Below are 27,911 nucleotides of genomic sequence, written 5' to 3' on the forward strand. Positions count from 1 at the left end.
CATGCACAACAAAAAGCCAGCTAAACAAGTAAACTTTTGGCCTAAAGCCCTTCTTCTGAATTAGACAACATACACACACTCATTCACTTGAACACAATTCACACATACACGACCATTGTCACTGTTTGCTGAGGACAGACTGTAGATTCAGTAGTTTATTTACTCACCATCATTCATCATAAAAAAAAAAGCTACTGATATGCGAGGGCACCCATGGATAATAGCTAGTCTGGAATAAATTTTTAGAACACTATGGGCTTGACTACTTATCGTCATTCTCAGAAATGAGGAACATAATCTTTCCCAAAGTGGTAGTCCACTATACATCCAAACTACTTGTACAAAACTTCTTGGTCCATCCTTATGCCATACCTACTCTCTCAGTCCCTTGCAACAAAATTCACTTACTCCTTAAAGGTTTTTGTTGCTGACGATACATTGAAGGTCAAAGAAACTGGTATAGGCATGCATATTCAAATACAGAAATATGTAAATAGGATGAATACAGTGCTGTGATCTGCAATGCCTAAATAAGACAAGTGTCTGGCGCAGTTGTTAGTTTGGTTACTGCTGCTACAATGGCAGGTTATCAAGATTTAAGTGACTTTGAACATTGTGTTGTAGTCAGTGCATGAACAACGGAACGTAGCATCTCGAGGCAGCAATGAAGTGGGGATTTTCCCACATGACCATTTCAAGAGTGTACCATAAATATCAGAAATCTGGTAAAACATCAAATCTCTGACATCGCTGTGGCTGGAAAAAGATCCTGCAAGAATGAGACCAATGATGACTGAAGAGAATCGTTCAACATGACAGAAGTGCAGCCCTTTCACAAATTGCTGTAGATTTAAAGGCTGGGCCATCAACTAGTGTCAGCATTCGAACCATTCAATGAAATATCATTGATGTGGGCTTTTGGAGGTGAAAGTCCACTTGTTTACCCTTGATGACTGCACAACACAAAGCTTTATACCTTGCCTGGCCCTGTCAACTTCGACATTGGACTGTTGATGACTGGAAACATGTTACCTGGTCAGATGAGTCTCGTTTCAAATTGTATCAAGTGGATGGATGTGTACGGGTATGGAGACAACCTCATGAATGCATGGACCCTGCATGTCAGCAGGGGACTGTTCAAGCTGGTGGAGGCTCTGTAATGGTGTGAGGCGTGTGCAGTTGGAGTGAAATGGGACCCATGATACATCTAGATACAACTCTCACAGGTGACCACACGTGAGCATCCTGCAGTTCACCTGCATCCATTCATGTCCATTGTGCATTCCGATGGACTTGAGCAATACCAGCAATGCGGCATCTCACACTTCTGGAATTGCTACAGAGTGGCTCCTGGAACACTACTCTGAATTTAAACACTTCCACTGCCATCAAGTTCCCCATCCATGAACATTGTTGGAATATCTGGGATACCTTGCAATGTGCTGTTCAGAAGAAATCTCCACCACCTCATACTCTTACAGTTATGGACAGCCCTGCAGGATTCATGGTGTCAATTCAATGCAGCACTACTTCAGACATTAGCCGAGTCCATGCCACATCATGTTGCAGCACTTCTGCGTGCTCATGGGGGCCCTAAATTATATTAGGCAGGTGCACCACTTCCATTGGCTCTTCAGTGTAGAAATCAAATTCAGCTGCACTGTAATGTAGACAGTCACAACACAAGGCAAAAAATAATTTTCATACAGAGTTTGCCTCCTCATCTACTTATGTCCTCTCTGTAGTAAACATAAACCAAGAAATTGGTAATCCCTATCAGTTCAAAAGAAAATTAAAAACATACCTCATTAGCCACTCTTTACACAAATTCTGTGATTAAGGGGTCAAAATATTAAGTCAGCTATGGTGCAAGCACCAAGGTTAGTTATAAACTGCATGACAAGTAGTAATGTGATATAAATAGGACTCAGTATTTACATATGTAAAAAATATTTTCTCCAAAAAATACAATTGTAATGAAGTACATATTAAGCTATTAGCAGATGAACAGGAGGTGTACAGTATAACCTGAGGATGTAGTAGCTTCTTTCAACCTAACAGTTTTCTTACCCATGAAATCTGGAAAAAATGCTACTGAAACCTATCTTTCATTAAAAGAAGGGTATGGAAAAGACTGTTTATCATGTACGCAAGTTTAGGAGTGGTTCAAGCATATGCAAGATGGCTGAGTAGAAATTGAAGATGACTTGCACCTGGGACACCCTTCAACATAAAAAATAGATGAAAATATCACAAAATAGGTAATCTGATTCAATCTGACCGTTGGTTTAGTATTTGACTGATTGCTGAAGCTATAGGAATTGACAAAGAATGTCTAAAGAAAATTTCACATAACGAATGAAAGGTGTGTGTGAAACTGACGCTGAAAATTCTCACATTTGAACAACAGGAAGCTTATCAAAATGTTTGTACCTACACACTAAACAGCACTGAAAATGATCCTAATTTCTTGTAGAGAGTGATAACATGTGGTTTTATCCTTATGACCCAAGAAACTAAGTGCCAATTCAAGCATTGAAAGGGCCAAATTTCAACAAGAGCAAAAAAAAGCTCGAATGAAAAAACTCAGGATTTAGAGTGATTATAATTGTTTTTGTAGATATTCAAGGAACTATCTATATTCAGTGTGTACTTGAATGACAAACTATTAATTGACATTACTGCCTTGAGGCTCTTGCTCAGCTCCATGACAAAATAAACAAATTAAAAAAAAAAAAAAAAAAAAAAAAAAAAAAAAAAAAAAAAAAAAAACCAACTTGAATTGTGGAGAAAAAGTCTTGTGTTTTGCATCAAGACAACACACTGCATTGTCTGTTAAGAGGGTTACAGGGAAGTACAGCATCCCAGTGTTAGACCACTCACCTTATTCAACTGACGTAGCACCATGTGACTTTTATGTATTCCCCAAGGGCAAATCTGCATTAAATGGAACAAGATTTCAGTCCATTGAAACAATGAAAGAAAAAGTGGCACTCATCATCAAGGAGCTCACAGGGCAAGACTTACAGCACTGTTTCCATCAATAAGGAATTCACTTCTGGGCATTGCAGGGATAGAAGAGGGGATTATATTGAACTTGATAATAATTAAATGTATTTGATTTCGAAATAAAATTTTTTACAGAAATAGTGCCATTATTTTATAGCCACTCCTCATACATCACATCACTGAAATAATTTGTTTTGTTTTCATCCTAAATCAAACATTAACATTAGTATTGTATAATTCTCCTCACCCCTCCATTCTCTCCTCACCCACTCCACCTGACACAATTCCCCATCTCATTTGACCTGTAATGCTGGTACAATGTATTTGATGGGATGAAAGTGAATGTGTATTCTCTAACAATCGAAAGTCCAGAATGGAATAACAATAATATCGAAAGGATAGAGAGCTACTTGCCCTATAGAGGAGGTGCTGAGTCACACACAGGCACAGTGGAGAAAATTGCTAAAATATTAAAAATTTTGGACCAAGTCCTTCTTCAGCAGTAAAAAGCACACAAACATGCACAAGTTAATACACACTTGGCCACTGCCTTAGGGCACTGGAGCATCCCCTGAGACAGTGCCCAAGTGTGTGTGAAATGTTCTTGTGTGACTGTGTATGTGCTTTCTGCTGCAGAAGAACTTTGTCCAAAAACTTTAATATCCTAGCAGTCATTTTCATTGTGCCTGTCTTCAGCTCAACGCCTCCTGTGTATAGTGGCTGTTGCAGAACTGAGATTACATGCCTGTAGCTGTAGCAGTCCATCTAATTTAGTTTAGTCCCCGTTCCTCATGTACATCTGTGAATAAGTGAAATTTACCTGCCTATTTTATTGAACTGACTAGTATTTACTAACTTACTCTAAACTTTTTGCTTAAATTTTAGTGAATTATCTTTATACGAGGTTACTTTCTTGGGTAGTACAGACTAGAGGTAGCTTAGCAGCAGAACTTAGATTGCACCAGATTGTTTTCTTGGATTAGTGTTATGTTACTTGTGGTTCAGACAAAAACTGAGATTAAAGATGGATACAGACCATGCTGGTTGTGCACAGATGCAGGGGAATTGGCCTCTAGTCAATAAATAGCTGTGCTGGCCACAGCTGACAGACTTCAGGCTGCTACCCTGCGCTGCGGTGGCTTTGCGGCACCTGAGATGAATGGTTTGGCACTTCTGTAACCTATAGCACTGCCTGGTATCCCAGGTGCTGTTGTGTCTTCAGATTCACATGCCCCTACCAGTCGACACTTGCCTGACAGTGACTGGCGAACAATGGCAGTCACAAATCTCTTGGTGGAAGGTGAAAGTGGATTCTGGCTTTATGGCTGTACCCTTGTGCATCGAAAATGGGTTTGAGGTATTGCCCACTGCTGAAAGTAAATCTGAAGGTCTGGACAAGTGCAGAGGGTGGGATTGCTTGTCATTGGGAGCTCCAGTGTTATGCAGGTGATGGAGCCCCTGAGGGAAATAGCAGGCAGGTCGAGAAAGGAGGCATGTTCACTCTGCTTGCCACGGGGTCTCATCTGAGATGTGGTGGAGGCTCAGCTGGCAGCGATTGAGTGTATTGGGTGCACCTGGCTGCAAATTATAGCTCATGTCGGCACAAATAACACCTTCTGTCTGCGTTCAGAGGCCATCCTCAGTTCCTACATGCAGCTGGTGATAAGGTGAAGACAGCTAGCTTTGGTCTCAGAGTGGCAGCAGAGTTATTGTTACATAGCTTCTTTCCCAGAACTGATTGTGGTCCTCTGGTTTGGGGCTAAGTGGAAGGCTTAAACCAGAGGCTCTGATTATTCTGTGCAATCTTGGATGCCAGTTTCTTCACCAGCACTATTGTGTGGAGAATTGTAAGACACCCTTCCCCCTCCTTAACAGGTCAGACATGCAAGAAGTGGCTATCAGGTTAACAGAGTACATGTGGTGTGCACATGGAGATTTTTTAGGACAGAGAAATCCCTTCACAGGTCCAATAAGATGCATTTTGTGTGCAGACATGCTAGATTTCAATATGACAGATCAGAGAAAGAAAATGTTAACATAGTATTAGCTAATGCCTGATCTATTGAAAGGCGTCAGAAATAGTCTCACTTATAAATAGTAACAATGTCCACATAGTACTAAGGACAGAAATCACGCTGAGACCAGATGTTATGAGAAATGAAATTCTAAACTCAGGCTGAAATATATATCACAAAGCTAGGTTGATACTGAGATTAAAGATGGATAGGGGCCATGCTGGTTGTGTATGGATGCAGGGGAACTGGCCACTAGTTAATAAACAGCTGGAAGCTATGTTGGCCACAGTTGACAGACTTCAGGCTGCGGTGGCTTTGCAACACCTTGCGGCTTGTCCAGACCTCTCAGAGAAATCGGGCACCACGTCAACAGGTGAAGCACCTATGCTAGCTCAGATGTACTTTCAGCAGTGGGCAATACCTCAATGTGTGCTTATAGGGATAAAAAATATGATAACACTGAGTGCTCTTAGTACAGATACAGAACACACAATAATTTGACTGAAGATAAGTGTTAAAGGTGGACCAAACATGTCATTGGATTCTTTTATAGGCCGCCTGCCTCAGCAGCAGCAGCAGCAGCAGCACCAGCTTGGAGAATATTTTACATAAATTTCCTGGCCAGTATAGTTTTAGGTGGTGATTTTAACTAACTAGCTATAGACTGGGAGACTCAAGTGATTCAGACAGGTACTAGGGGTAATGTGAAATCGATCAAAGAGCATAAGAGGAGGAGGAGGTTAGTGTTTAACGTCCTGTCGACAATGAGGTCATTAGAGATGGAGCGCAAGCTCGGGTTAGGGAAGGATGGGGAAGGAAATCGGCCGTGCCCTTTCAAAGGAACCATCCCGGCATTTGCCTGAAACAATTTAGGGAAATCACAGAAAACCTAAATCAGGATGGCTGGAGACAGGATTGAACCATCGTCCTCCCGAATGCGAGTCCAGTGTGGTAAACACTGCGGCACCTCGCTCGGTCAAAGAGCATAAAGTGATTCATTGGAGAATGGACTCAGGAAGGTAATATCTTCGATCTGCTGGTGACATACAGAGCCTAGCTTCTCAAATCAGTTGGCACAGAACCGGGAACCATGGATCATAAGGCCATTACAGTTTTGCTGAATATCGCTATAAATATGTATATAAAGAAACGTAGGAAGATCTCTATGTTTAGCAAGAGTGACAAGATAGATTTCAGATTAGCTGAATGGTCAGCATGAAAATTTCATCTCCAGTAATGACACTGTTGAGCATCAATGAATAAATTCATCCAAGAGCGTCATGCAATATGCTTTAAACAGGTATGCGCTGAGCAAAATTGTGAGGGATGGAAAAGATTTCAGGTGGTTTGATTACCATGTTAGAAAGCTTCTCTGAAAGCAAAGTGAGCTTCACTGCTAATTTAAACACAGCCAGATCCTCACAGACAAACAAAAAATAAATGAAGTCAAAATTAGCATAAGGACAGCTATGTGTGAACCGTTCAACAAATTCGAAAGCAAAATTCTATCTACTGACTTTACAGAAAATCCTAAGAAGTTCTGGTCTTATGTTAAATCAGTAAATGGATCGAAGCCATCTGTCCAGACACTCTGTGCCCATAATGGCATTGAAACAGCAGATGACACAGAAAAGGTCGAAATACTAAGTCTTTTTCCACAGCTGTTTCACAGAGAAGGATCATACTGTAGTCCTTCATATAAATATTCACACAAATGGCAAAATGACAGCTGTTTAAATAAGTGATAAGGGATAGAAAAGCAGAGAAAAGCAGCTGAAATTGCTCAAAAGATGAAAGGCCACTGACCCGATGGGATATCAATTCAGTTCTACACAGAATATGTGAAAGACCTTGCTTCTCTTCTAGCAGCAGTGTACTGTATGCATTTACAGGAGTAAAGCATTCCTAATGATTAGAAAAAACCCAGGTCATTCCTGTTTTCAGGAATGGTCGTTGAACAGACGCGCAAAACTTTAAGCATAGATCTCTGACATCAGCCTCTTGTAGAATTTTGGAACATGTTTTATGCTTGCATATTATGATGTTTCTGGGGACCAAAAACCTCCTGTAGGAGTCAACATGGATTCTGGAAACAATGATCATGTGAAACCCAGCCAGCTGTGATCATCCAAGAGACTCAGAAAGTAGTAGATGCAAGTGTCCAGCTAACTGCCATGTTAGTTGACTTTAAGAAGGCACTCAGTACAGTACCACACTGCCACCTAATAGACAAAATAGAAGTGTACAGAATATCAGACCAACTGTGTGACTGCATTGAAATGTTTCTAGCAAACAGAATGTAGCAAGTCATTCTGAATGGACAGAAGTCTTCAGGTGTAAAAGTAATTTCAGGTGTGCTTAAAGAGAGTGATATAGGACCATTATTTTTTCAGAGTATATATATGTGACCTAGTAGACAATGTTCCATGAGGCTTTTTGCAGATTACGGAATTGTAGACAGAAGTCGCAATGCTAGAAAATTGTATTGAAATGCAGGAAGCCATGCAGACGATAATAACTTGATGCAGGAAGTGGCAGTTGACCGCAACATAAACAAATGTAATGTATTAGAAAGACACTTTATTACATGATTACATGATTGCAGAAAAATCACTGGCAGCAGTTACTTCCGTAAAATATGTATGACTATGAATATGGTGTGATTTGAAGTGTAATGAACACACAGAATTAATTGCAGGTAAGGCATATGTCAGACTGAGATTAATTGGAAGAATCCTCAGGTAATGTAATCCATCAACAAAGGAAGTAGCTTACAACACTTGTTTGACCAGTACTTGATTATTGCTCATCTGTCTGAGATCTGTACCAGATAGGCTTGACAGAGGAAACAGAGAAGATCCAAAGAAGAGCAGCACATTTCACTACAGGTTCACTTATAAAGTGCAAAAGCATTATGGAGATGCTCAGCCAACACCACTGGCGGTCGCTACAGGAGAGGCATGGTCTAATGTTAAAGACCTGAGAGCTCACGTTCCTAGGAAGAGTCAACCAATATATTGTCTCCTCCAATGTATATCTCAGAGAAAGATCATGAAGATAAAATTAGAGAGATTCAATACTGCACAGAAGCTTACCAGCAACTGTGAACCGTACACGACTGGAACAGGAAAAGGAGGAAGTGACAGTGGCACACAAAGTACCCTCTGCCACAAACTGTAAGATGGCATGCTGAGTATAGATGTAGATATATGTGCTGAAGAGCAATCTATCCTTTCCTAATCTGTTAGCTTTGATGCATACTCCTCCAAAAGCTTAAAAATATCTTTAGTCTTGCTTTATGCCTGTTAATCACTCTCTGTCTCATGTATGTGGTGAGTTGCTACCTTTACTTTTTTCTTTATTTATATTCCCACACACACACACACACACACACACACACACTTTCACACAAGCAAGCTCTTCTCATGCACTTGTGACCATTATCACTGGCACTCTGATCAGAGCTGACAGTGGTAGTGATCGTGTGTACATGAGCTGTGTTTGCTTTTGTGTGTGTGTGTGTGTGTGTGTGTGTGTGTGTGTGTACTTTGCTGTGCTGAAGAAGGCTTTGGTTGAAAGCTATAATGTGTAACAGTCTTTTCGTTGTGCCTCTCGGAAACTCAATGGGTCATCTCTACGGTGAGTAGCAATCTATCCTTTTTCTAATATTGTTGATATTCCAACCTGGAGTTTCCATTGTCAGATGTAGTATCTTGTAAGAAATCAGAATTTTTATTGTATTTCTTATATTCTTCAACGTAACTTTGTGTTTATTAACTTGACATTGCACAGCTAATGGAAGTTACTAATATTATATTTTACGCTCCTTGCAGGTTAGACACTGGTGTACATTTTTATGAAGTATATGAAACAAAAGATGGAAAGTACATGGCTGTTGGTGCTATAGAAAGTAAGTTCTATGATGAACTAATCAAAGGATTAGGTTTGTCTAGTGAAGAATGCCCACAGATTGGTGATTTCAATGAAGCAAAACTGATTTTTCAAGAAAAATTCCTTCAGAAAACACAGAAAGAATGGGTTAAAATATTTGATAGCCTTGATGCTTGTGTCACGCCAGTCTTATCACTCGAAGATGTTGTCACACATCCACATAATGCAAGCAGAAAGGCATTCATTAGCCCTGCAGATTCTCAAGTACCCGTTCCTTCACCTGCACCACGGCTTCTCAGAACACCAGCAATTTCCTTGGCATCACAGCCTCAACCAAAACATGGACAGCACACTGTGGAAATACTTCAGAACCTCAATTACAGTTCTGATGAAATTATGTCTCTACATAAAAATGGAATTGTTAAATGTGACATGGGAAGATCTAGGATATAATTAAAAAAAAAAAAAAGCATGGTTATGTTCTCAGGTGTACATTATGGAAGTATTTTTATGCAACCTATATGAAAAATAAAGAATAAAGTGAGTAGTGCCTGTGTCTTAACACAACTGTCTTATGAAAATGCTAGCCTAAAAGAAGTTATTCACAGATTTTTAATATATTTTTGGACTTCTGCAGCATTAAAAACCTTAGCATACAAATGAGTAGTAATTGCAACATTACATGTTGGAAACATAAAAAAAGAGCCATAAATATACATACACTCCTGGAAATGGAAAAAAGAACACATTGACACCGGTGTGTCAGACCCACCATACTTGCTCCGGACACTGCGAGAGGGCTGTACAAGCAATGATCACACGCACGGCACAGCGGACACACCAGGAACCGCGGTGTTGGCCGTCGAATGGCGCTAGCTGCGCAGCATTTGTGCACCGCCGCCGTCAGTGTCAGCCAGTTTGCCGTGGCATACGGAGCTCCATCGCAGTCTTTAACACTGGTAGCATGCCGCGACAGCGTGGACGTGAACCGTATGTGCAGTTGACGGACTTTGAGCGAGGGCGTATAGTGGGCATGCGGGAGGCCGGGTGGACGTACCGCCGAATTGCTCAACACGTGGGGCGTGAGGTCTCCACAGTACATCGATGTTGTCGCCAGTGGTCGGCGGAAGGTGCACGTGCCCGTCGACCTGGGACCGCACCGCAGCGACGCACGGATGCACGCCAAGACCGTAGGATCCTACGCAGTGCCGTAGGGGACCGCACCGCCACTTCCCAGCAAATTAGGGGCACTGTTGCTCCTGGGGTATCGGCGAGGACCATTCGCAACCGTCTCCATGAAGCTGGGCTACGGTCCCACACACCGTTAGGCCGTCTTCCGCTCACGCCCCAACATCGTGCAGCACGCCTCCAGTGGTGTCGCGACAGGCGTGAATGGAGGGACGAATGGAGACGTGTCGTTTTCAGTGATGAGAGTCGCTTCTGCCTTGGTGCCAATGATGGTCGTATGCGTGTTTGGCGCCGTGCAGGTGAGCGCCACAATCAGGACTGCATACGACCGAGGCACACAGGGCCAACACCCGGCATCATGGTGTGGGGAGCGATCTCCTACACTGGCCGTACATCACTGGTGATCGTCGAGGGGACACTGAATAGTGCACGGTACATCCAAACCGTCATCGAACCCATCGTTCTACCATTCCTAGACCGGCAAGGGAACTTGCTGTTCCAACAGGACAATGCACGTCCGCATGTATCCCGTGCCACCCAACGTGCTCTAGAAGGTGTAAGTCAACTACCCTGGCCAGCAAGATCTCCGGATCTGTCCCCCATTGAGCATGTTTGGGACTGGATGAAGCGTCGTCTCACGCGGTCTGCACGTCCAGCACGAACGCTGGTCCAACTGAGGCGCCAGGTGGAAATGGCATGGCAAGCCGTTCCACAGGACTACATCCAGCATCTCTACGGTCGTCTACATGGGAGAATAGCAGCCTGCATTGCTGCAAAAGGTGGATATACACTGTACTAGTGCCGACATTGTGCATGCTCTGTTGCCTGTGTCTATGTGCCTGTGGTTCTGTCAGTGTGATCATGTGATGTATCTGACCCCAGGAATGTGTCAATAAAGTTTCCCCTTCCTGGGACAATGAATTCACGGTGTTCTTATTTCAATTTCCAGGAGTGTATTTATTTATCAGTTCAGCCTCACAGTGGAGGGTCATATCACCAACAAAATATTAAGACACTTTGTTGCTTTATAAATTTGATAAGACCATGAAAGCAGATGCTCAATGAATTGTTTCTACTCTTATACTGTAGGTAATTAATTTGAAAACTCAGTTTTATATTTTGTATTACACTCAACACTGGATAGGTGCACTTATAAGTAATTAAATGAAGTTTTGTTTGGAGCAGCAAACACTTTTTTTTGAAAAATTTATATCAGTTCAAGGTGGCCAGGGCAAGCATATGTGCCCCCGCTCAGTTGGTAACTTTATTCCATTGGAACCATGCATTCATTCAGTGCTGTCTCTGTGCCAGTCATCAGTAGGATGTGCAACCAATTAGCTACAGCTTCATTTAGCAGCACCATCGACAAATGAAGATCTACGAGCCATCAGGAGGCCGTGATGGTTCCGGTTTCAAATTGGATTTGCTGGGTGAGGCCACCCATCATGTGCCATTGCCTGGCATTCCAGCCCATCTCTGAGAGTACTGGGTTCAATTACGTATTACACCCAGCCTCTTGGGCTGTGCTCACTGTACACCAGCTCTGTTGTCTAACTACACTTGTTGTTGGGCAGACTCCTGACTTGCATCAGCAAGGTCACTGTAGCCACCAATGCTGTTCTGCTGCCACAATATTCTGCTATCACAGTTTACTAACTCACTGCCCACTATCCATGGCTGCTTCTTGGGCCACAGTCATCAACCTCCAGTACGGAAGCTTATTAATAAACAATGTTGTTGTTGAGTAAGCATTGTTGATGACTCTGCACTTGCCTCTCAGTACACTGGAGATCCCATCCCACAGCTGCCTCCCCCCCCCCCCCCCCCCACCCGCCCCCCTGGCTCCACACAAACACATGCAACTTTGCAGACAGAAATGGCCATGCTGCAACACTGGTGTCGGTAGCAGTCATGACACAAGCACGATACCATTACACTTAAAAATGCTGCATTGTTATGACATTACAAATAACTTTTCCACAACCAATATTCTTGTTCAACATTTGTGACTTACTTGTAATTTCTTCACTTCTCCATTACAAAACTTTTCGGTAACAACTGTTGTGTCACAATTGTGTCAAACTGACCAAAATATCAACTGCATATTGCCAAAACTGCCCCTGTGGTCACAGCCATGATCACTTACATAACATTTCAACAATGTAAACAATCTTATGTCTTATTAGAAATGGTATTTCAAGGAATTTGCAATTAAAATTTATGCAGCCACAAAATAAAATTTCAGTCTATAGTAGTGTTTATTTACTGGATGTATTGTATGCAGCAGGTGAATCTTCACCTGCTATATTACAACAGGACAGATTGTTTACTTTTCATACTTTCTCTTACTGTTATTATGTCATGAGTGATGCCAAAAACTTTGTGACTGACTGCTATTATTAAAGAGAGCGGTGTGCTGACCACATGCCCCTCCTATCTGCATCCTCAACTGAGGATGACATGGCGGTCGGATGGTCCCGATCGGCCACTTGTGGCCTGAAGACGCAGTGCTATTATTAAATTATACTAACTTACCTGGGTACAGTGGTTTACCAGTAAAGTAATCATCATGTTTTTCTTCTTTTTCCTGACCATGACCCCAGTGTCTCCATATGGTCAGTACATTAATCTGGATTTGGCAGTGGTAGTGGGTGGCCAGTTGCCTACCGTCACCACCCCTTCTCCTTGGGACAGAACTTGTGTACTCCATCTGTCTGTGTCTAGAGTGCCATCTCGTCCAAAAGTGTGAGAATGTGCTCGAAACATTTGCAAATTGTGTAACTGAGGCTGGATGTGGGTACCAGCTCGGTATTCATGTACCCCGATACAGTAAGTCGCCCAAAAACCACATCCAGGCTGGCCGGCACACCAGCTCTCATTGTTAATCCCCTGGGCAGTTTCGATTAGGGTGCCTCCCCAAAACTTGGATGTGGCATTCTAACCTGCATAGGTATCTGGGTAGGTCTGACATAAGGGTTCAACAGATAATAATAGTCAGACTCTCAGTTTGCCTTCTTACTAAGTACTCAACAGGGAATCGGACTGGATTAGAGGCACAAAGTGTAGTGGGGCTTAAACAAGAGTAACTGATCTTAGAATCACAAGCGACACTTATTAGGGCCTTTAACATATAAATTATAGAAAATATGATACAGAAATTCATACATGATTGTTTTAGGAACCTAAACTCAGAATGGTGAAGACACCTCTGAAGTATGTACACTTGTTCTTCTATTCTATATAATGTGCATAAGTATTGGCAACACATTGTCAAGTTATGCAGGTAATCCATATGCAATTACATCAGTAGCTGAACAGGAACATTTCCATGACATATTCTCACTCTGCAACAGAGTGAAATGGGTGCAGATTTGGAACTTCATGGCAGATTAAAACTGTATGTGGGACTGGGGCTTGAATCCAGGAACTCTGCCCTTTATGGATAAGTGCTCTGCTAACAAAGGTATCTAAGCATGGCTGATGAGCCATTATTCTAGAAACAATTCCCTATGCTGTGGCTAAGCCATTCTCCACTATATATCCTTTCTTCCTAGAGTGCTAGTCCCACAAGCAAATGCAGGAGAATCTCTGTGAAGTTTAGAAGACAGGAGAGAGTTACTGGCAGAAGCAAAGCTGTAAGACAGGATCATACGTTGTGCTTTGTTAGCTCAGTTGGTAGAGCACTTACCCACAAAATGCGACAGTTCTAAGGTTGAGTCCTGGTCCTGCATATAGTTTTAATCTGCAGGAAGTTTCAGGAACATTTTTTTTGTGAGTAACTCAACTCTGATATCCCCTTAGAAACCTATGTGATGCATTAAATCTAGAAAAGTAATGACACTCTTCACTCATTTAAAACATTAGTACTGCATGACAGATACCTGAAAACAGTCATGTAAAATCCCTGGGTGAATGAATGTGGAATAAACAAAATGTCCACTACCCTTATTACATCGATTGAACAACAAGAATGCTGTTTATGAATTTCAGCATCAACTGTTTTCATTTTTGTTAACACATAGTGGTAAAGTTTGGGATCTCTCAGTATACAAACTCTATTTTGCATTCCATTCCTTGTTGTGGTGTGGGACATTTTTCTTGGGTTGTACTGTGGGGGTTGCAAAGAAATTTGTTAAAAATAAGTCATAAGGCTGTTATGCAGTTATGAGATGAAGCATATTTATGTTTTACGGCATTTTGTCATGGTTTGGGCAGAAAAAATACAACAAAACATTGTCTTATTGCCTTTACTTTGCATTCTGTAAAGTCTTTGAGAAAGTATATACAATTTCACTGTGAGCATCTTTGACAATTTTGTCATAAAAAAATACAATTTAGCTCTTAAAATGTGTGTCTCCACAATTAAAGTTTTTTAATTTTATTTTACAAATGTCTTGGTATTGTTAGACGTGTGTGTGTGTGTGTGTGTGTGTGTGTGTGTGTGTGTGTGTCAGAAAATAAGATAGTATGAGATATAAGCAGCAATTTGGAAGACATTCTCAAGTGCGTCTCGTGAATCTGTTGTTAGTCTCCTACTGAAGATATATTATTGAATAACCAGTCCTTAAAATACTATGAAAGTTCAAAAGGAATGGAGTGGAGGGGGGGGGGGGGGGGGGGATGACGACACAGCAGAGCTGAATATTACTGCAGGGACAATTCATCAAACAGTATATAAATACTGAAATGACAAAGAGCAACTAATTATCTTATTTACTAATTGAAACTATGACATTTGATTGCATTTGTTGTTTTATGTTTTGTATTTGTTTGTGAATTGACTTCTTATGCATAATCTATGCTGTGGTTTGTCTACAGTAAAATGAATCAGCATTACTATCCTGCTGTATTCAGCACTTTTGACAAGCACAGTGCATGAGGTAATTCCTAATAGTAAGAAAAGGTACTAATTGAATGATCAGATGGAGACAGGCATTTCTATGAAAGCAAAATTGCAAATTAATATAAATGTACAAACTGTTCTGCCTACCAGCACTTTGTCGTGCCTGTCCACAACCTTTATTACATCGATTGAACAACAAGTATACTGTTTATGATTTTCAGAGTAAACTGTTTTCATTTTTATTAACACATAGTTCAAAGCTATTTTAGGGACATCACAGAAAACCTGTATCAGGACAGTCAGATCCTCTGAAGCCCAGTGTGCTAATAACCACACCACCTTGCTCGGTTTTCATGTACCAACCTTGCAGATATACAGGGTGATTCAAAAAGAATACCACAACTTTAGGAATTTAAAACTCTGCAACAACAAAAGGCAGAGCTAAGCACTATCTGTCGGCGAATTAAGGGAGCTATAAAGTTTCATTTAGTTGTACATTTGTTCGCTTGAGGCGCTGTTGACTAGGCGTCAGCGTCAGTTGATGCTAAGATGGCGACCGCTCAACAGAAAGCTTTTTGTGTTATTGAGTACGGCAGAAGTGAATCGACGACAGTTGTTCAGCGTGCATTTCGAACGAAGTATGGTGTTAAACCTCCTCATAGGTGGTGTATTAAACGTTGGTATAAACAGTTTACAGAGAATGAGTGTTTGTGCACCGCCAGGCAGCCCGTGACAGAGCACTTCATCACTGGCCTCCAAGAAGCCCTGATCTTACCCCCTGCGATTTTTTCTTATGGGGGTATGTTAAGGATATGGTGTTTCGGCCACCTCTCCCAGCCACCATTGATGATTTGAAACGAGAAATAACAGCAGCTATCCAAACTGTTACGCCTGATATGCTACAGAGAGTGTGGAACGAGGTGGAGTATCGGGTTGATATTGCTCGAGTGTCTGGAGGGGGCCATATTGAACATCTCTGAACTTGTTTTTGAGTGAAAAAAAAACCTTTTTAAATACTCTTTGTAATGATGTATAACAGAAGGTTATATTATATTTCTTTCATTAAATACACATTTTTAAAGTTGTGGTATTCTTTTTGAATCACCCTGTATTATGAGACAAATACATCAACAGTTTCAATCCTGTTTTGTTTTTACAACAGACTGTCATGAATCTGCATATAATCTACAAACAAAGAGCATAAATGCTGTAGTATTATTTTCATAACCATGATAAAGTGGAAGATGATGATAGTACATAAAACTGGTTTTTGCTGCTGAAGTATTAAATTAGGAACTCCAGTCACTGTTTCTTTGTAGTACTCTGTAACTGAGTGGTGAGGCTTTGGCAAGTCTCTCTGTGTGAAATTTCATGTGACCTGCTGAGACCAGCATTACAAAGCTGATAGTTGCTGATGATGTAAGTAAACCAGTACTGCAGTTTTCCTACTGTGAGAGGATTGTATGGGATGAGAAGAAAGGAGGAGGGGAGCAGGACAGTGTATTAGACAAGGTTGGCTGATGGCTGGTCTCTCTCTCTCTCTCTCTCTCTCTCTCTCTCTCTCTCTCTGTGTGTGTGTGTGTGTGTGTGTGTGTAGTACTATCACTGTCTTTGGTATGTTTCCCAGATGATCTTTTCCATGTGTTCAGTACCAGTACTTCAGACTCCTCTGCAAAACAATGTTATGAACCATGTTGCAGTATTGAAACTGTCACTATGGCACCATCTGCTTTCCCTCAGCTGAATTTATACCACTGAATTTATTTCAGACAACAAGTCTTTTGGTTTCTGTACATCCAGTTCCTTCAGTGCAATTTCACAGTCAGTGTCAGAGAGGAAGAGGTTCAAAACTTCATTTATCTTAAGTAAATCAAAAACAATATGATTTCTGCCAATTCTCCAATTTCCATAAACTATTAAATCATCCTTTCCATGAAGAGACTCAATTCTTTTCTTGCTAATATGTAATAAAAACCTATAAAATTCTTCATAGTCTAACCCAAAAGAAGCTCTAAGCATTATTTGACAGTGGCTATTCCATTCCTCCATTTCCTTGCAATCTTCTATTTCCTTTTTCACAGCAGCCAAATGATTCTTCAATGACAACCACATTGTTTTGATGTTGCAGCCATTAACCCAGTTGTGATTGATGGAAATTGTGTCTTTCTGCAACAATATCACTGTCTGAGAAAATACATTCAAATTTATATAGAAAATTTAAATTATCAAAAAGTAAAAGAAAATAATTTTTTATGTACTGCACACAAGTTATTTATGATTAAAATTAGATGCAGTCATATGCAAAATGGTTCAAGATATTATAGCCTCACACCCTACAAATATCCAATCTTTCTTATTGCTGCCATCTGAGAAATACTTCACTAGCAAAAAATTTAAATTTCTAGTGTATGTTGGTAGTGTTTGAAAATAGATGGAAGTATTAGTGATAATGAAAGCTTGAGCCAGGCCAGGAACTGCACTCAGGTATCCTAATAGCTAAGGCAACTTTTCTCAATAAGTGTGAAATACAAAATTGATCCTGGCACAAATTTTCAATTGTCACTACATATTTATTACAGTCCATCTTCATAGAAATATTTGTTTATGTCACATGTAAACCTGTTGTCTTAATTATCTGTCAATAACAGGAAATGACAAAAGAATATCCTGAATCAAAAACATGAACCATAGTAGCATAAGAGTTATCAATTAGCACAAAATATCCACACATAGCAACTGTACACTGATGAGACACAGCATTATGACCACTGCTCACCATGTTGTTGGATGCCGCCTGGTGGCATTGCAGGCACGTGACTTGGTAACAAAATTGTTTAACAGATGTGGATCACCCTAGCGAAGATGGGGGGAAATCCATCGTGGTGAGCGACTTTGACAAAGGGCAGATTATTATTACATACAGCCTGTGAACGAATATCTCAAAAATGGTGAAGCTGGTCAGATGCTTGCGTGCTACTGTTGTGAGCATCTATGGAAAGAAGTAGCACTATGAAACTGCAACTAGGTGCTAATTGGTTGGAAGTCTATAACTCTTCGCAGAACATGGGGTTCAGCGGCTTGTCTGCTATGTAAAGTAGGATAGATGGTGATCTATGGCATCTCCGCTCAAAAAGCACAATGCTGGTGCAAACACAAGTGCTCCGGAGCACACTGTTTGTTGTAGATTGTTGAACATGGAGCTCTGCAGTAGAGCACCCCTACGTGCTCACATTCTGACTCAATGACATTGTCATTATGATAGCAATGGACAAGAGACCATTGGGATTTGAGCATCGATCAATAGAAATGTGTCGGCTCTTCAGGTGAATTATATTTTTGGTACTCTACGTCGATGGTTACCTCCACAAATTCCGAAATCGAGCCGAACAGCGGCTCAAAACGTGCAGTGTGCCACAGACCCAGGCTGATGGGACCAGTATGATGCCATGGGAGACATTCTCCTGTGCTTGGATGGAACCTGTGGTAGTAATTAACGACATACTGACAACTGTGAACCACCTGCATCCCTTTATGCTTGATGTCTTTCCCGATAGCGATTTCATCTTTCAGCAGTTTAACTGTCAGTGTCTAGGAGCCAGAACCATGCTTCAGTGGTTTTTTTAGGTGCATTATAGTTTACTCACACTGATGTCTCAATGACCAAAATCGCCTGTTGTAAATCTTATGGAACCCATCTGGATCACTGTCAGGCACCATCACTGTGTACACAAATCAGCGGCATGTTATTTACACGAATTACATGACCTGTGCATTGACATCTAATGCCAAAACCTCCACAACCCTACTGACAAAGTAACAGAATGTTAATATGCAGAATCAGTGATGGATTTTGTTCCAAAGATGCAAAAACAAGCTGTCATTATGTTTTAGCTCATCAGTGTACAGGTGTAATAGGCGGGCAGAGCCATATGGTGACAATTTGTCAGTAAATTTATGCCACACACAGATTTTAACTGCAGCATCAGTAATATAAAATTAAACGGTCCTCTTTGAATTTTCTCATGCACAGAATGTTTTTTTAGACTCCAAAAGTTGTCTCTTGATACTTTCCACATGATGATCTGCTTTACATGCCTCACTGTGCTCTGTGTGTTACATAATTGATGCTAATAATAACTACACCCTGAAAATCACTGCAATACAAATAGCAGATGGCATATTTATTGCAACATATATTTAATTTCCTTCTTATTTAATTCAGATGTAGATTGTGGAAAGACTGACTGCTTATAATTCACAGTGCTACTTGTTATTAAAAAAATTATCTTCACAATCTCTCCAGGACCAATAAATAGGACTGTTGAAGAAATATCATAAATTCCAATCTGAAAAATGGTTACTGTAGTATCTTAAGTACATTCCTATGAGATTTTAAATATCTTTCTTTGAGCGGTTGCCCATGTGAATTTCTTCATATTTTTATTACACACTCGATGAGTCAAACATGCCTACTGTCCTTCGTTGTACATTCTTGGTGTATCCTATTAATCTAGTTTGATATGTCTTGTAATCCTGCTGGATGTATTGAGTGAAAATATGGAATTATCGACAAGTGTCATTACATCTACACACAGCGAGGGCACTACCTTCACAGAAAACAGCATCTACAACTGGTCAATTGCATGAGACCAGCGAGCTAGCCAGTTCAAGCCCAAGTGGCAAAAAATGGCTCTCATCCTCTGCGAGTCAGTCAATATTATGTTCTGATCTTAACTGATGCTTTCCTAGATGACAGTACTATATTTACGGACTAATCAGGTTATCGAATCCAACTGCTCTTACTGTTGTGCAAATATACTAGGCCTGCATTTGTGATAGCTGGAGTGAAGTTATACTTTGGTGCCTACACTGAAAGTTTAATCAGAGATGTGGTAAGTAACCTGTTTAGCTTGCGATAAAGATGTTTGTACACAGAGTTTATGACAGTTACATCCCTCTCAAACAAAATTGTTAAACACTACATGTGCTTTTGAAGTCGCACAGCAGGTGTTTTTTTCTGATTCTCAAATCTCCACTATAGCTCTGGCAAAAACACACCAGTGTAAAAGACTACCATATTAGATTCTAATGCAATAAGCATGTCCTACACAGAGCCAGCCTTTGAGCCCCATTGTGTTCTACATCAACATGTATTATATTGAGATGGGGGATTCAGTTGTTCCTGAGTTGTCCAGACTTTTACATTGCATGCATTCCACAAAGTTTTCATTATGAAGCAAAATGCTGCAGTTGGTTTCACAAAGGAAAGATTGCAAAGTTATGTCAAGATGTGATAAGTATCAGACCATGTCCTTTGCCCACCCTGATTAATGTTACAGACACTGGCCATGTGGAAGCATCCAGAAAGATACTGTTAAATACAGAATTATAGAAAATGCCAGTGATGTTTCTTTTTGGTACTGGTGCACAGTCTCAATGATAAATCAGTCAGCTATTTCAGCATTTGTGGTCTGCCATTTGACAATGTGCACTCAAAAATGGATGTACGGACATCATGAGATTCCACTGTTAGACCAGATGCAACTTTCAGTCAAACATAACCAAGTTACTCGGACACTTTTCAAAAAGGCATCTCAAGCCCTGAAATCATGTCTACAGTCTGCACCCTGTTTCTGATCTAACAGTCTCACTTACTGTTAATTCTGGCTACAGGTGCTTCACTGCATGGCACTGAGGTCATCCTGCCTCATAAGCTTGCCAGTGGTGCTGAACAATCTAGTGTTTGTGTCAAAAATATTAAATCTGGGCTAGGAATGTTGCTCACAAATTGGGAAAGAGGTGCTGGCTATCATTTTTGGCATACACAAATTTCTTTTTCTTTCTTTCTTTTCTTTCTCTTTAAATGCAAAAGTTCCATCTAACTACACATCATAAGCCATTATTACCACTGTTTAGGCACCATCTTAAGCTCCAAGAATGCAGTGTCCATCGCCTGCATCAGTGAGCCACGTGTTTATCAAACTATCAGCACTCTACATAGTACTGACTGTCTACCTTGTCTCAGCTTTCCCTGGATCTTTAAGTGGACCTGGACTTCAACTGGCAGGAAACAGTCTGTTTCCAAATGTACACCCACACAGAGCAATTCTTAGAAGATTTATCAACCGTTCTAGAGATGCGGTAGTAGCATTCAGTCATTACCAACTTCTGCAGTGGATCTTCCAGCTTGAACACATGGGATGACTTTACCACACCAACACCAACACCTTCATCCAACGACATCAACTTCATCTGCATCAGGATATCTTGCTAGTAATGCACAAAGATGAAAATAGCCAAGTTGTGGCACCAAAATCCCTGCAACAACGGGTGTTGCAGCCACTCGACCAGTTGTATTTGGGGTACACCTGGGTGAAACAGTTGGCTTACTGCTATGTCTACTGACCACACATGTCAAGCAGTAGTTCAGAACCATACAACCTGCCAAGTGCATCAGTCGAGCTGCTGCCACCCCCCCCCCCCCCCCCCCACCCCCACCCCTTCTATGCCAGACAAGTTGATGTAGTGTTACTCAAGCAAAGGCAAGTCATTTGTCCTACCTGTAATTCAAAGTCCACAGTTTTCTTGACCTATACATAATCACTTATGTTCACATATCACGACACATTTTTACTTACAAGAGTTTGTGTTAAGGAAGCAAGGTTAGTGTTTAATGTTCCATGAATGACAAATCATCAGAGATGGAGCACATGCTCAACTTGGGAAGGAAATCAGCTGTGCCCTTTCATGTAAACATGCCCGTATTCATTCTAAACAATTTAGGGACATCACAGGAAACCTAAATGGAGGGATGGCAGGATGGAGATTTGAATTGTCCTGCCGAGTATGAGTTCAGGGTCATCCAGGGCCCTACCACTGTGCAACATCACATAGTGCTATTTGTATGGCAACACTATCTCATTAATCATGCAGTCAGAGACTATGACACAGAGTTGAGGCAAAACTGTTTGATATGTAGTGTTTTAACACTACTGCAATGTAACCTCAAACATATGCATTGTAGGATCAGTCACACAGAAAATAAAATATTCACTCTGCATCACTGCAACATGTCATTGGATGATAAAAAAGAATACTTGATTGTAATATGACTGTTGCGTTCAAAGAGATTTCAGGATTGCAGCCAACCATCGTAAACTTCACTCCATGAAGTTTCAACTAGACACCTGCCTGTCATCTTCAGATGAGCCATTGCAGAAAACATAATTTAAATCTCACATGACTGTTGTCTTCTACATCAAGAAGATATGCACATGCATCTGAAAATTTAAATCTACATCTTCGTTTACATTCTGAAAATCTGCATGTTAGAGGGTGTACTTCCCATTGAACCACATATTATGGTTTCTTTCTATTCCATTTGGTAATAACTGAAACATAGGGGGCTCCAGTACACTCTTAGTTTTCTCACTGAATATAGGGAATTTTGAAATATTCTTCATAAAATAGGTTATCCAATCTCCCTTCTTGGTCAACATGAGACATGGCAGTGATATGTACTCTCACTGATCTCACTCATTCAAAGTTCCTAAAGTCCTGGAATTACAAGAGTTAATTAAGATAACAAAAATCTCATCATGGTCCAAGCTCGAGATAACATTTGACTGTGTGCTATAGTCAGAGCTGACAGTAATGGGTGATGGCCATGAGGAGCCATTGCCATGTGGTGTGGTGATGGAGCATCCAAAACTGGCAGGCATTATTGTGGGGGTTCAGAACCAGGCTTTGGGACTCTGGAAGGCTGGTGTAAGAATATAAAAGGAGTAACAACTAAATATTTGACACCCCTTGGTGGTGAATAGGAGGACCTGTTCCAGGTTGTGCAGCTCAGGAAAGGAAAATGGTCCCTCAGGAAAACATATTGTGTAAGAGTTAACTGGGATAGAAAATTATTTCAAATACTGTTATGTAAGCATCTCCACTGGAGAAACTGATGTAAGAATCTATATTTACATAAAGGGAAAATATTAATAAAGTGGACTGGCTGATGTCACAGTAGCCCAAGCAACTTAGAAGTGGGTGTGATGGACCATTGTTTGCAAGAATGTGTCAGATGTCGACAGGAGGAGGATGTGTGTCAAATGGCAGCTTTACATGGCTTGTGTAATAAGCTTGTCTTCGTTCATTTTCAGTTGCCTAAGTCTGATTAAGTACTGTTGCATAGGCTGTGGTTTTAAATGGAATTAATAAAAATATAGTGTGATAATGACAATATAATAAAAAGAGGCAGGGTAATGTACGAAGCTTATGTCGTGTAATGAACCTTCACTCGAACATACAGTCAGTAAGTTACATGATCCTAATTATCTACGAGGTCTGTACGGAAAGTAAGTATTGTTTTGAGAGGAAACAAAGGGGGGAGAGAGAGAGAGAGAGAGAGAGAGAGAGAGAGAGAGAGAGAGAGATCCTCATGAAAACATTTTTTTCTTCAAACCAAAATTTATTTCTACAACAAAGAGCATTTCTTGATTTTTTTCTTTTTACATAGTTGGCACAATTGCGCAACCATTTGTCATAGCAACAAACCAGATTTTCTATGCCCTCGTCATAGAGAATGCTGCCACGGAAGACAGCCACTGCTCAAGACCATTTCTTGCATTCTGCTTGTTGAGTTCCTCCTCAGATGTGAAACCGTCAGTGTGATACGATACCGTGAAACAACGAGAAAACTTTGGAGCAAAATCAAAACATAAGGCATAGAATGCTCAAGCAAGTCATTGTATTGGTTCATGAGAACACATGCTCACATTCTACTGGTGTCTCTCAAAACCTTATTCAGTAACTTGGTTGAGAGCAGTTTGATCACCTGCTATATGGCCATGATCTCGCACCTTCTACCCGCCATTTGTTCTTGAACTTGAAGCACAATTTGGAGGAAAACACTTTGATAGAAATGACGATGCAAAAAATGGTGTTCAGCAGTGGCTGTCTTCATTGGCAGCACCTTCCTATGAAGAGGACGTTCTCTATACTTTATACAGATCATTTGTTGCTGATGGCCTTCTGATCATGAGTGCAAGTTTGGAACAAGTCTGGCAAAGTGTGGTTTGTAAGCCATGTCTCTCCAGTGAGCGCTTCCCTTCAGACTCGAGCACTGCTGGCATGGCCTTGTCACTGCCACACCAGCCAATTGCAAGGCCAACTGTTGATTATTGTGAATCATGAGCCCTATATGTAAATGTATCAATACATAAATTATTAAAACTTTGATTTTCATTTCATTATATGTGGCAAGGTTTACTTACATCAATGGGATACTTAAATACATAGGCTAGATTTATTTGACTTGGTCTTGACGATTTCTGCGTATCAACTTCAGTTTGTGTTGTAGTGAAGCAAAGTTGATGTACCAATAATTCATTGTTCACTACTGCTTGCTGAACAGGTTTAATGTACTTTCACATATATATGTTGGTCCAAAAGATGATTTTATTTTAAGACTGAAGTCATCAAGTTATGGGTAATGATTTTATAGCACGACTTACAAAATTTCAGCTTTTCTTACGGTTCAGGATAGTATGAATGGATATTTTTTTAATTCCACATGTCTTCTTGAAAGTCAATTTTCCAAATACTTTGAAGACTAATCTTCATTGCATTATCAAAGAAAATGACATCCAGTTCAAGAGATTTAAATCTTTAAAATGACTAAGAAACTTTTGGAGGCTTCATCAATAATGGAAGTAAATCTTGAAAATTTTAGTTCCTTGTATTCTTGTTTCAATGCATAGTATACTTGAGAAATAAAAACAATTATTCTTATTTAGTTTCTATTTAAACAATGTGTGTTACACTGGAATCCATTTGCAGCAAACATATCAGAACTATTGCATTCCTTTTGTTGAAGACATAAATTCAAATTATTTGTAAATGATTTTTAAAAACTGTTAGAAATGCTAATCTATAGCAAAAATTGAATTGTACAGTTTATTTTCAAATCCTGTAGTATCTGATTTCACTTCTTTATTTATAAACTTGAAACATAATTTTCTCAGTACAAAATTTTTTCCAAAAATTGGCCAGCCGCGGTGGCCGAGCGGTTCTAGGCGCTTCAGTCTGGAACCGCGCGACTGCTACGGTCGCAGGTTCGAATCCTGCCTCGGGCATGGATGTGTGTGATGTCCTTAGGTTACTTAGGTTTAAGTAGTTCTAAGTTCTAGGGGATTGATGACCTCAGATGTTAAGTCCCATAATGCTCAGAGCCATTTGAACCAATTTCCAAAAATTGTTTACCTTGTCAATGAGATACTGATACATTTCTTCCACATATTACGTTCATAATATTTGGAGGTCTGTTACAGGGAGATAAGCCGAGAGGCTCATATCTCTGTAATAGACCTAGATGTGAGACCTGTCCCATACATCTTCCCATCACCAGCTACTCCAGTCCTGTCACAAATGTCACTTATCCCATCAAAGGCAGGGCTACCTGGGAAACCAGCCATGTGATCTACAAGCTAAGCTGCAACCTCTGTGTTGCATTCTATGTGAGCATGACAACCACAAGCTGTCTGTCTGTATGAATGACCACAGACAAACTGTGGCCAAGAAACAACTGGACCATCCTCTTGCTGAGCAGCTGCAAAAAATGATGTCCTCCATTTCAACAACCGCTTCACAGCCTGTGCCATCTGGTACCTTCTCACCAACACCAGCTTTTCTGAACTGCACAGTTGTGAAATCTCCCTGTAATATATCCTACATTCCTATAACCCTCCTGGTCTCAACCTTCATTAGTCATTGTCCTTACGCATTTGGCCCCCTCCCTGTTCCCATTACAGCACTACACAACCCTGTATTCCACCAATGCACATCCTTCCAGGAACATTTTCAGCTAAAGGGCCAGTGGCACAACTACTGAGAGACAACATTACTCTACAGAGAGGCTCCCTTGGATCCTTAGATCTTTTGCTCCATTTGAGGAACAATATCAGGCCTGATACAGTGTTTGTTTGCCGACTCACAGGTAGTAAGAACAGTGTGTAGAAGTGACTTTTAATAGAAAGTGGCACAAGTAGTGTTTACACATGCTTCTTTTAGATGAAGTGAAGAGCATTAAAAAAATTGATAGTGTTTATGAACAAGCGACTGTGAGAATATACTGTAACAAAGTGACTTTTAGTGGAATATTAGCAGAAGTCTACATTAACAACTTATTGTGCAAGGAAACTTTGGTAAACCACTTTAGGTGGGAACTTGTGAAACATTCAAGTGACTTTTACCAGAGTGTACACTTATGTAAAGAACAAGAACATGACTGAGTGAAAGGTACAGTGACTGGTAAAAAGTTTTTGGAACAAACTGACTATTTTGAAAGATAACTGGAGCTGGACAGTGAGGCAGAACAACAGAAGAAAATCATGGAAATTGTGAATAACTGGACCAATCTATAGGAGAGGGAATGCTGAATACTGGAGCAGATGAAAGGGCAGGCATCTTGAAAACAGGACCAATCCCATGTTTGGCATGCTGTAGCAGGTGGCATAGCAGATGTTACCAGATGGTACCAAATAGTTCTGGAGGTAGCATTGCTGAACTCATCAGGTAGATGTATTAAAATACCACTGTTTAATTCAGCATGCGATTTAACTCTATAAAAATGATATGGAGAAGAGCATTAGTGGTAAGAAAACTGTTGATGTAAAGGAATCGGGATAATAGTGTAACGGTTGTACCTAATTTTCTCATTAATATTGAAATTTTAAATGATACTGAGGTAGATAATGAAAGAAGTTCAAATGACAAGGGCTTCACCCACTAATGGGAAAAAGGTATGTCCAGTATCTATGAACTGATACATCACTGTAATGTCAAGCAAGAACTTGTCAGCGACCAACTGTTTTAAAGTTAAAACAGAACAAAATGGTGGTATGGATAATAGTATGGCAATGGTAATAGCTTTGCTTAGTAATTTAAACACAAAAATAAATAAACTAAAAGGAGAAAATATTCAAACATGGTTGAAATAAACTGGGATATGGGGTTGTAAATGAAAATTTAACAAAATTTGACCAAAGAATTGCTGAAGTAGAAAGTAATTGTGAGAACCAGTTGAGTGAGGCTTATATAGAAACAGATTCTAAATTGGAGGAAGTAGCCAATCATTGTAAAGCTAGTTAGGAAAATGTAAAAATATGTAGGATGGGTTGGAAGCAGTAAATGCTAACTATCAGGAAGTTCATGAGGATAACAAAACTTATGGTGACAAAAATAAAGATGATTTGAAAGCACAGTTAGAAGAGACAAAACAGGGAAAAATTCAATTCCAAATCTGGAAAGTAAAGTAGAAAATAAATGTATTTCTATAATTAAGGACACACTGTTGGGGGTTAATGAAATCATGAATTCAAAATCTACTGAAATTAAAAATAAGGTGAACCACAGTGTTGGTTGAAACAATTACTCTCTGTCAGATGTTTCATCTTTCATTATTTGTAAGAAATGTAACAATTTTGAACCTTGTGGCAATGTACACCTAATGGACTTTATTAGAAAATTTGATGATTTACCCAAGAGATGGAGTGATAGAGAAAAAATGTCTTTTGTAAATGTTTTTATGAAAGGGGATACTTATGGTTGGGCAGCAGAAGTAGCAAGTGAATGTGGTTCTCGGGAAGAATTCAGAAAGGTCTTCCTAAAAGAATATTGGTCCAAACTAGAACAATAGAACATCTTGCCTATATACATTTGTTTATAGGCCTAATTCTCGTAACGTTTTTGGAGAAACAAAGTTAAAGTATCTCGTTTAATTGTCCTTTTTTTTCACTCCATCGAGTGAAATATATAATAAATAGCGTATACCTTCATTGTTTTAATACAGATCTCAGAAAAACAGCGGAATTTTAAATCAGAAACTTGCTTATATACATTTGTGAATAGGCTTAATTCTTGTAACGTCTTTTTTGATTTTCGGTAATTTAATTGATTTATTCTAGCTAAAGTAT

The 27,911-nt window shown here is 40.1% G+C and overlaps 2 protein-coding genes across 7 annotated transcripts in view; one reads left to right on the forward strand and one right to left on the reverse strand.

The window, feature by feature from the left end:
• LOC124594907 (alpha-methylacyl-CoA racemase) overlaps nt 1-9,477 on the forward strand; it is a 168,592-nt gene extending 159,115 nt beyond the window's left edge. For all 6 annotated transcript variants that reach the window (XM_047133385.1, XM_047133387.1, XM_047133381.1 and 3 more), the window contains one exon: nt 8,858-9,477. In XM_047133385.1, coding sequence (XP_046989341.1) covers nt 8,858-9,368 — 511 coding nt within the window. In that variant the 3' untranslated portion in view covers nt 9,369-9,477. The remainder of the gene's footprint in view (nt 1-8,857) is intronic.
• Nucleotides 9,478-16,480: 7,003 nt separating this feature from the next.
• Nucleotides 16,481-27,911, reverse strand: part of LOC124595603 (2-oxoglutarate and iron-dependent oxygenase JMJD4) — a 141,612-nt gene continuing 130,181 nt past the window's right edge. The window contains exon 5 of the mRNA XM_047134408.1: nt 16,481-17,112. Within this exon, the coding sequence (XP_046990364.1) occupies nt 16,693-17,112 (420 nt within the window). The 3' untranslated portion in view covers nt 16,481-16,692. The remainder of the gene's footprint in view (nt 17,113-27,911) is intronic.

The sequence above is a fragment of the Schistocerca americana genome, chromosome 2 (genome assembly GCF_021461395.2).
Source record: "Schistocerca americana isolate TAMUIC-IGC-003095 chromosome 2, iqSchAmer2.1, whole genome shotgun sequence".
NCBI lineage: Eukaryota > Metazoa > Arthropoda > Insecta > Orthoptera > Acrididae > Schistocerca > Schistocerca americana.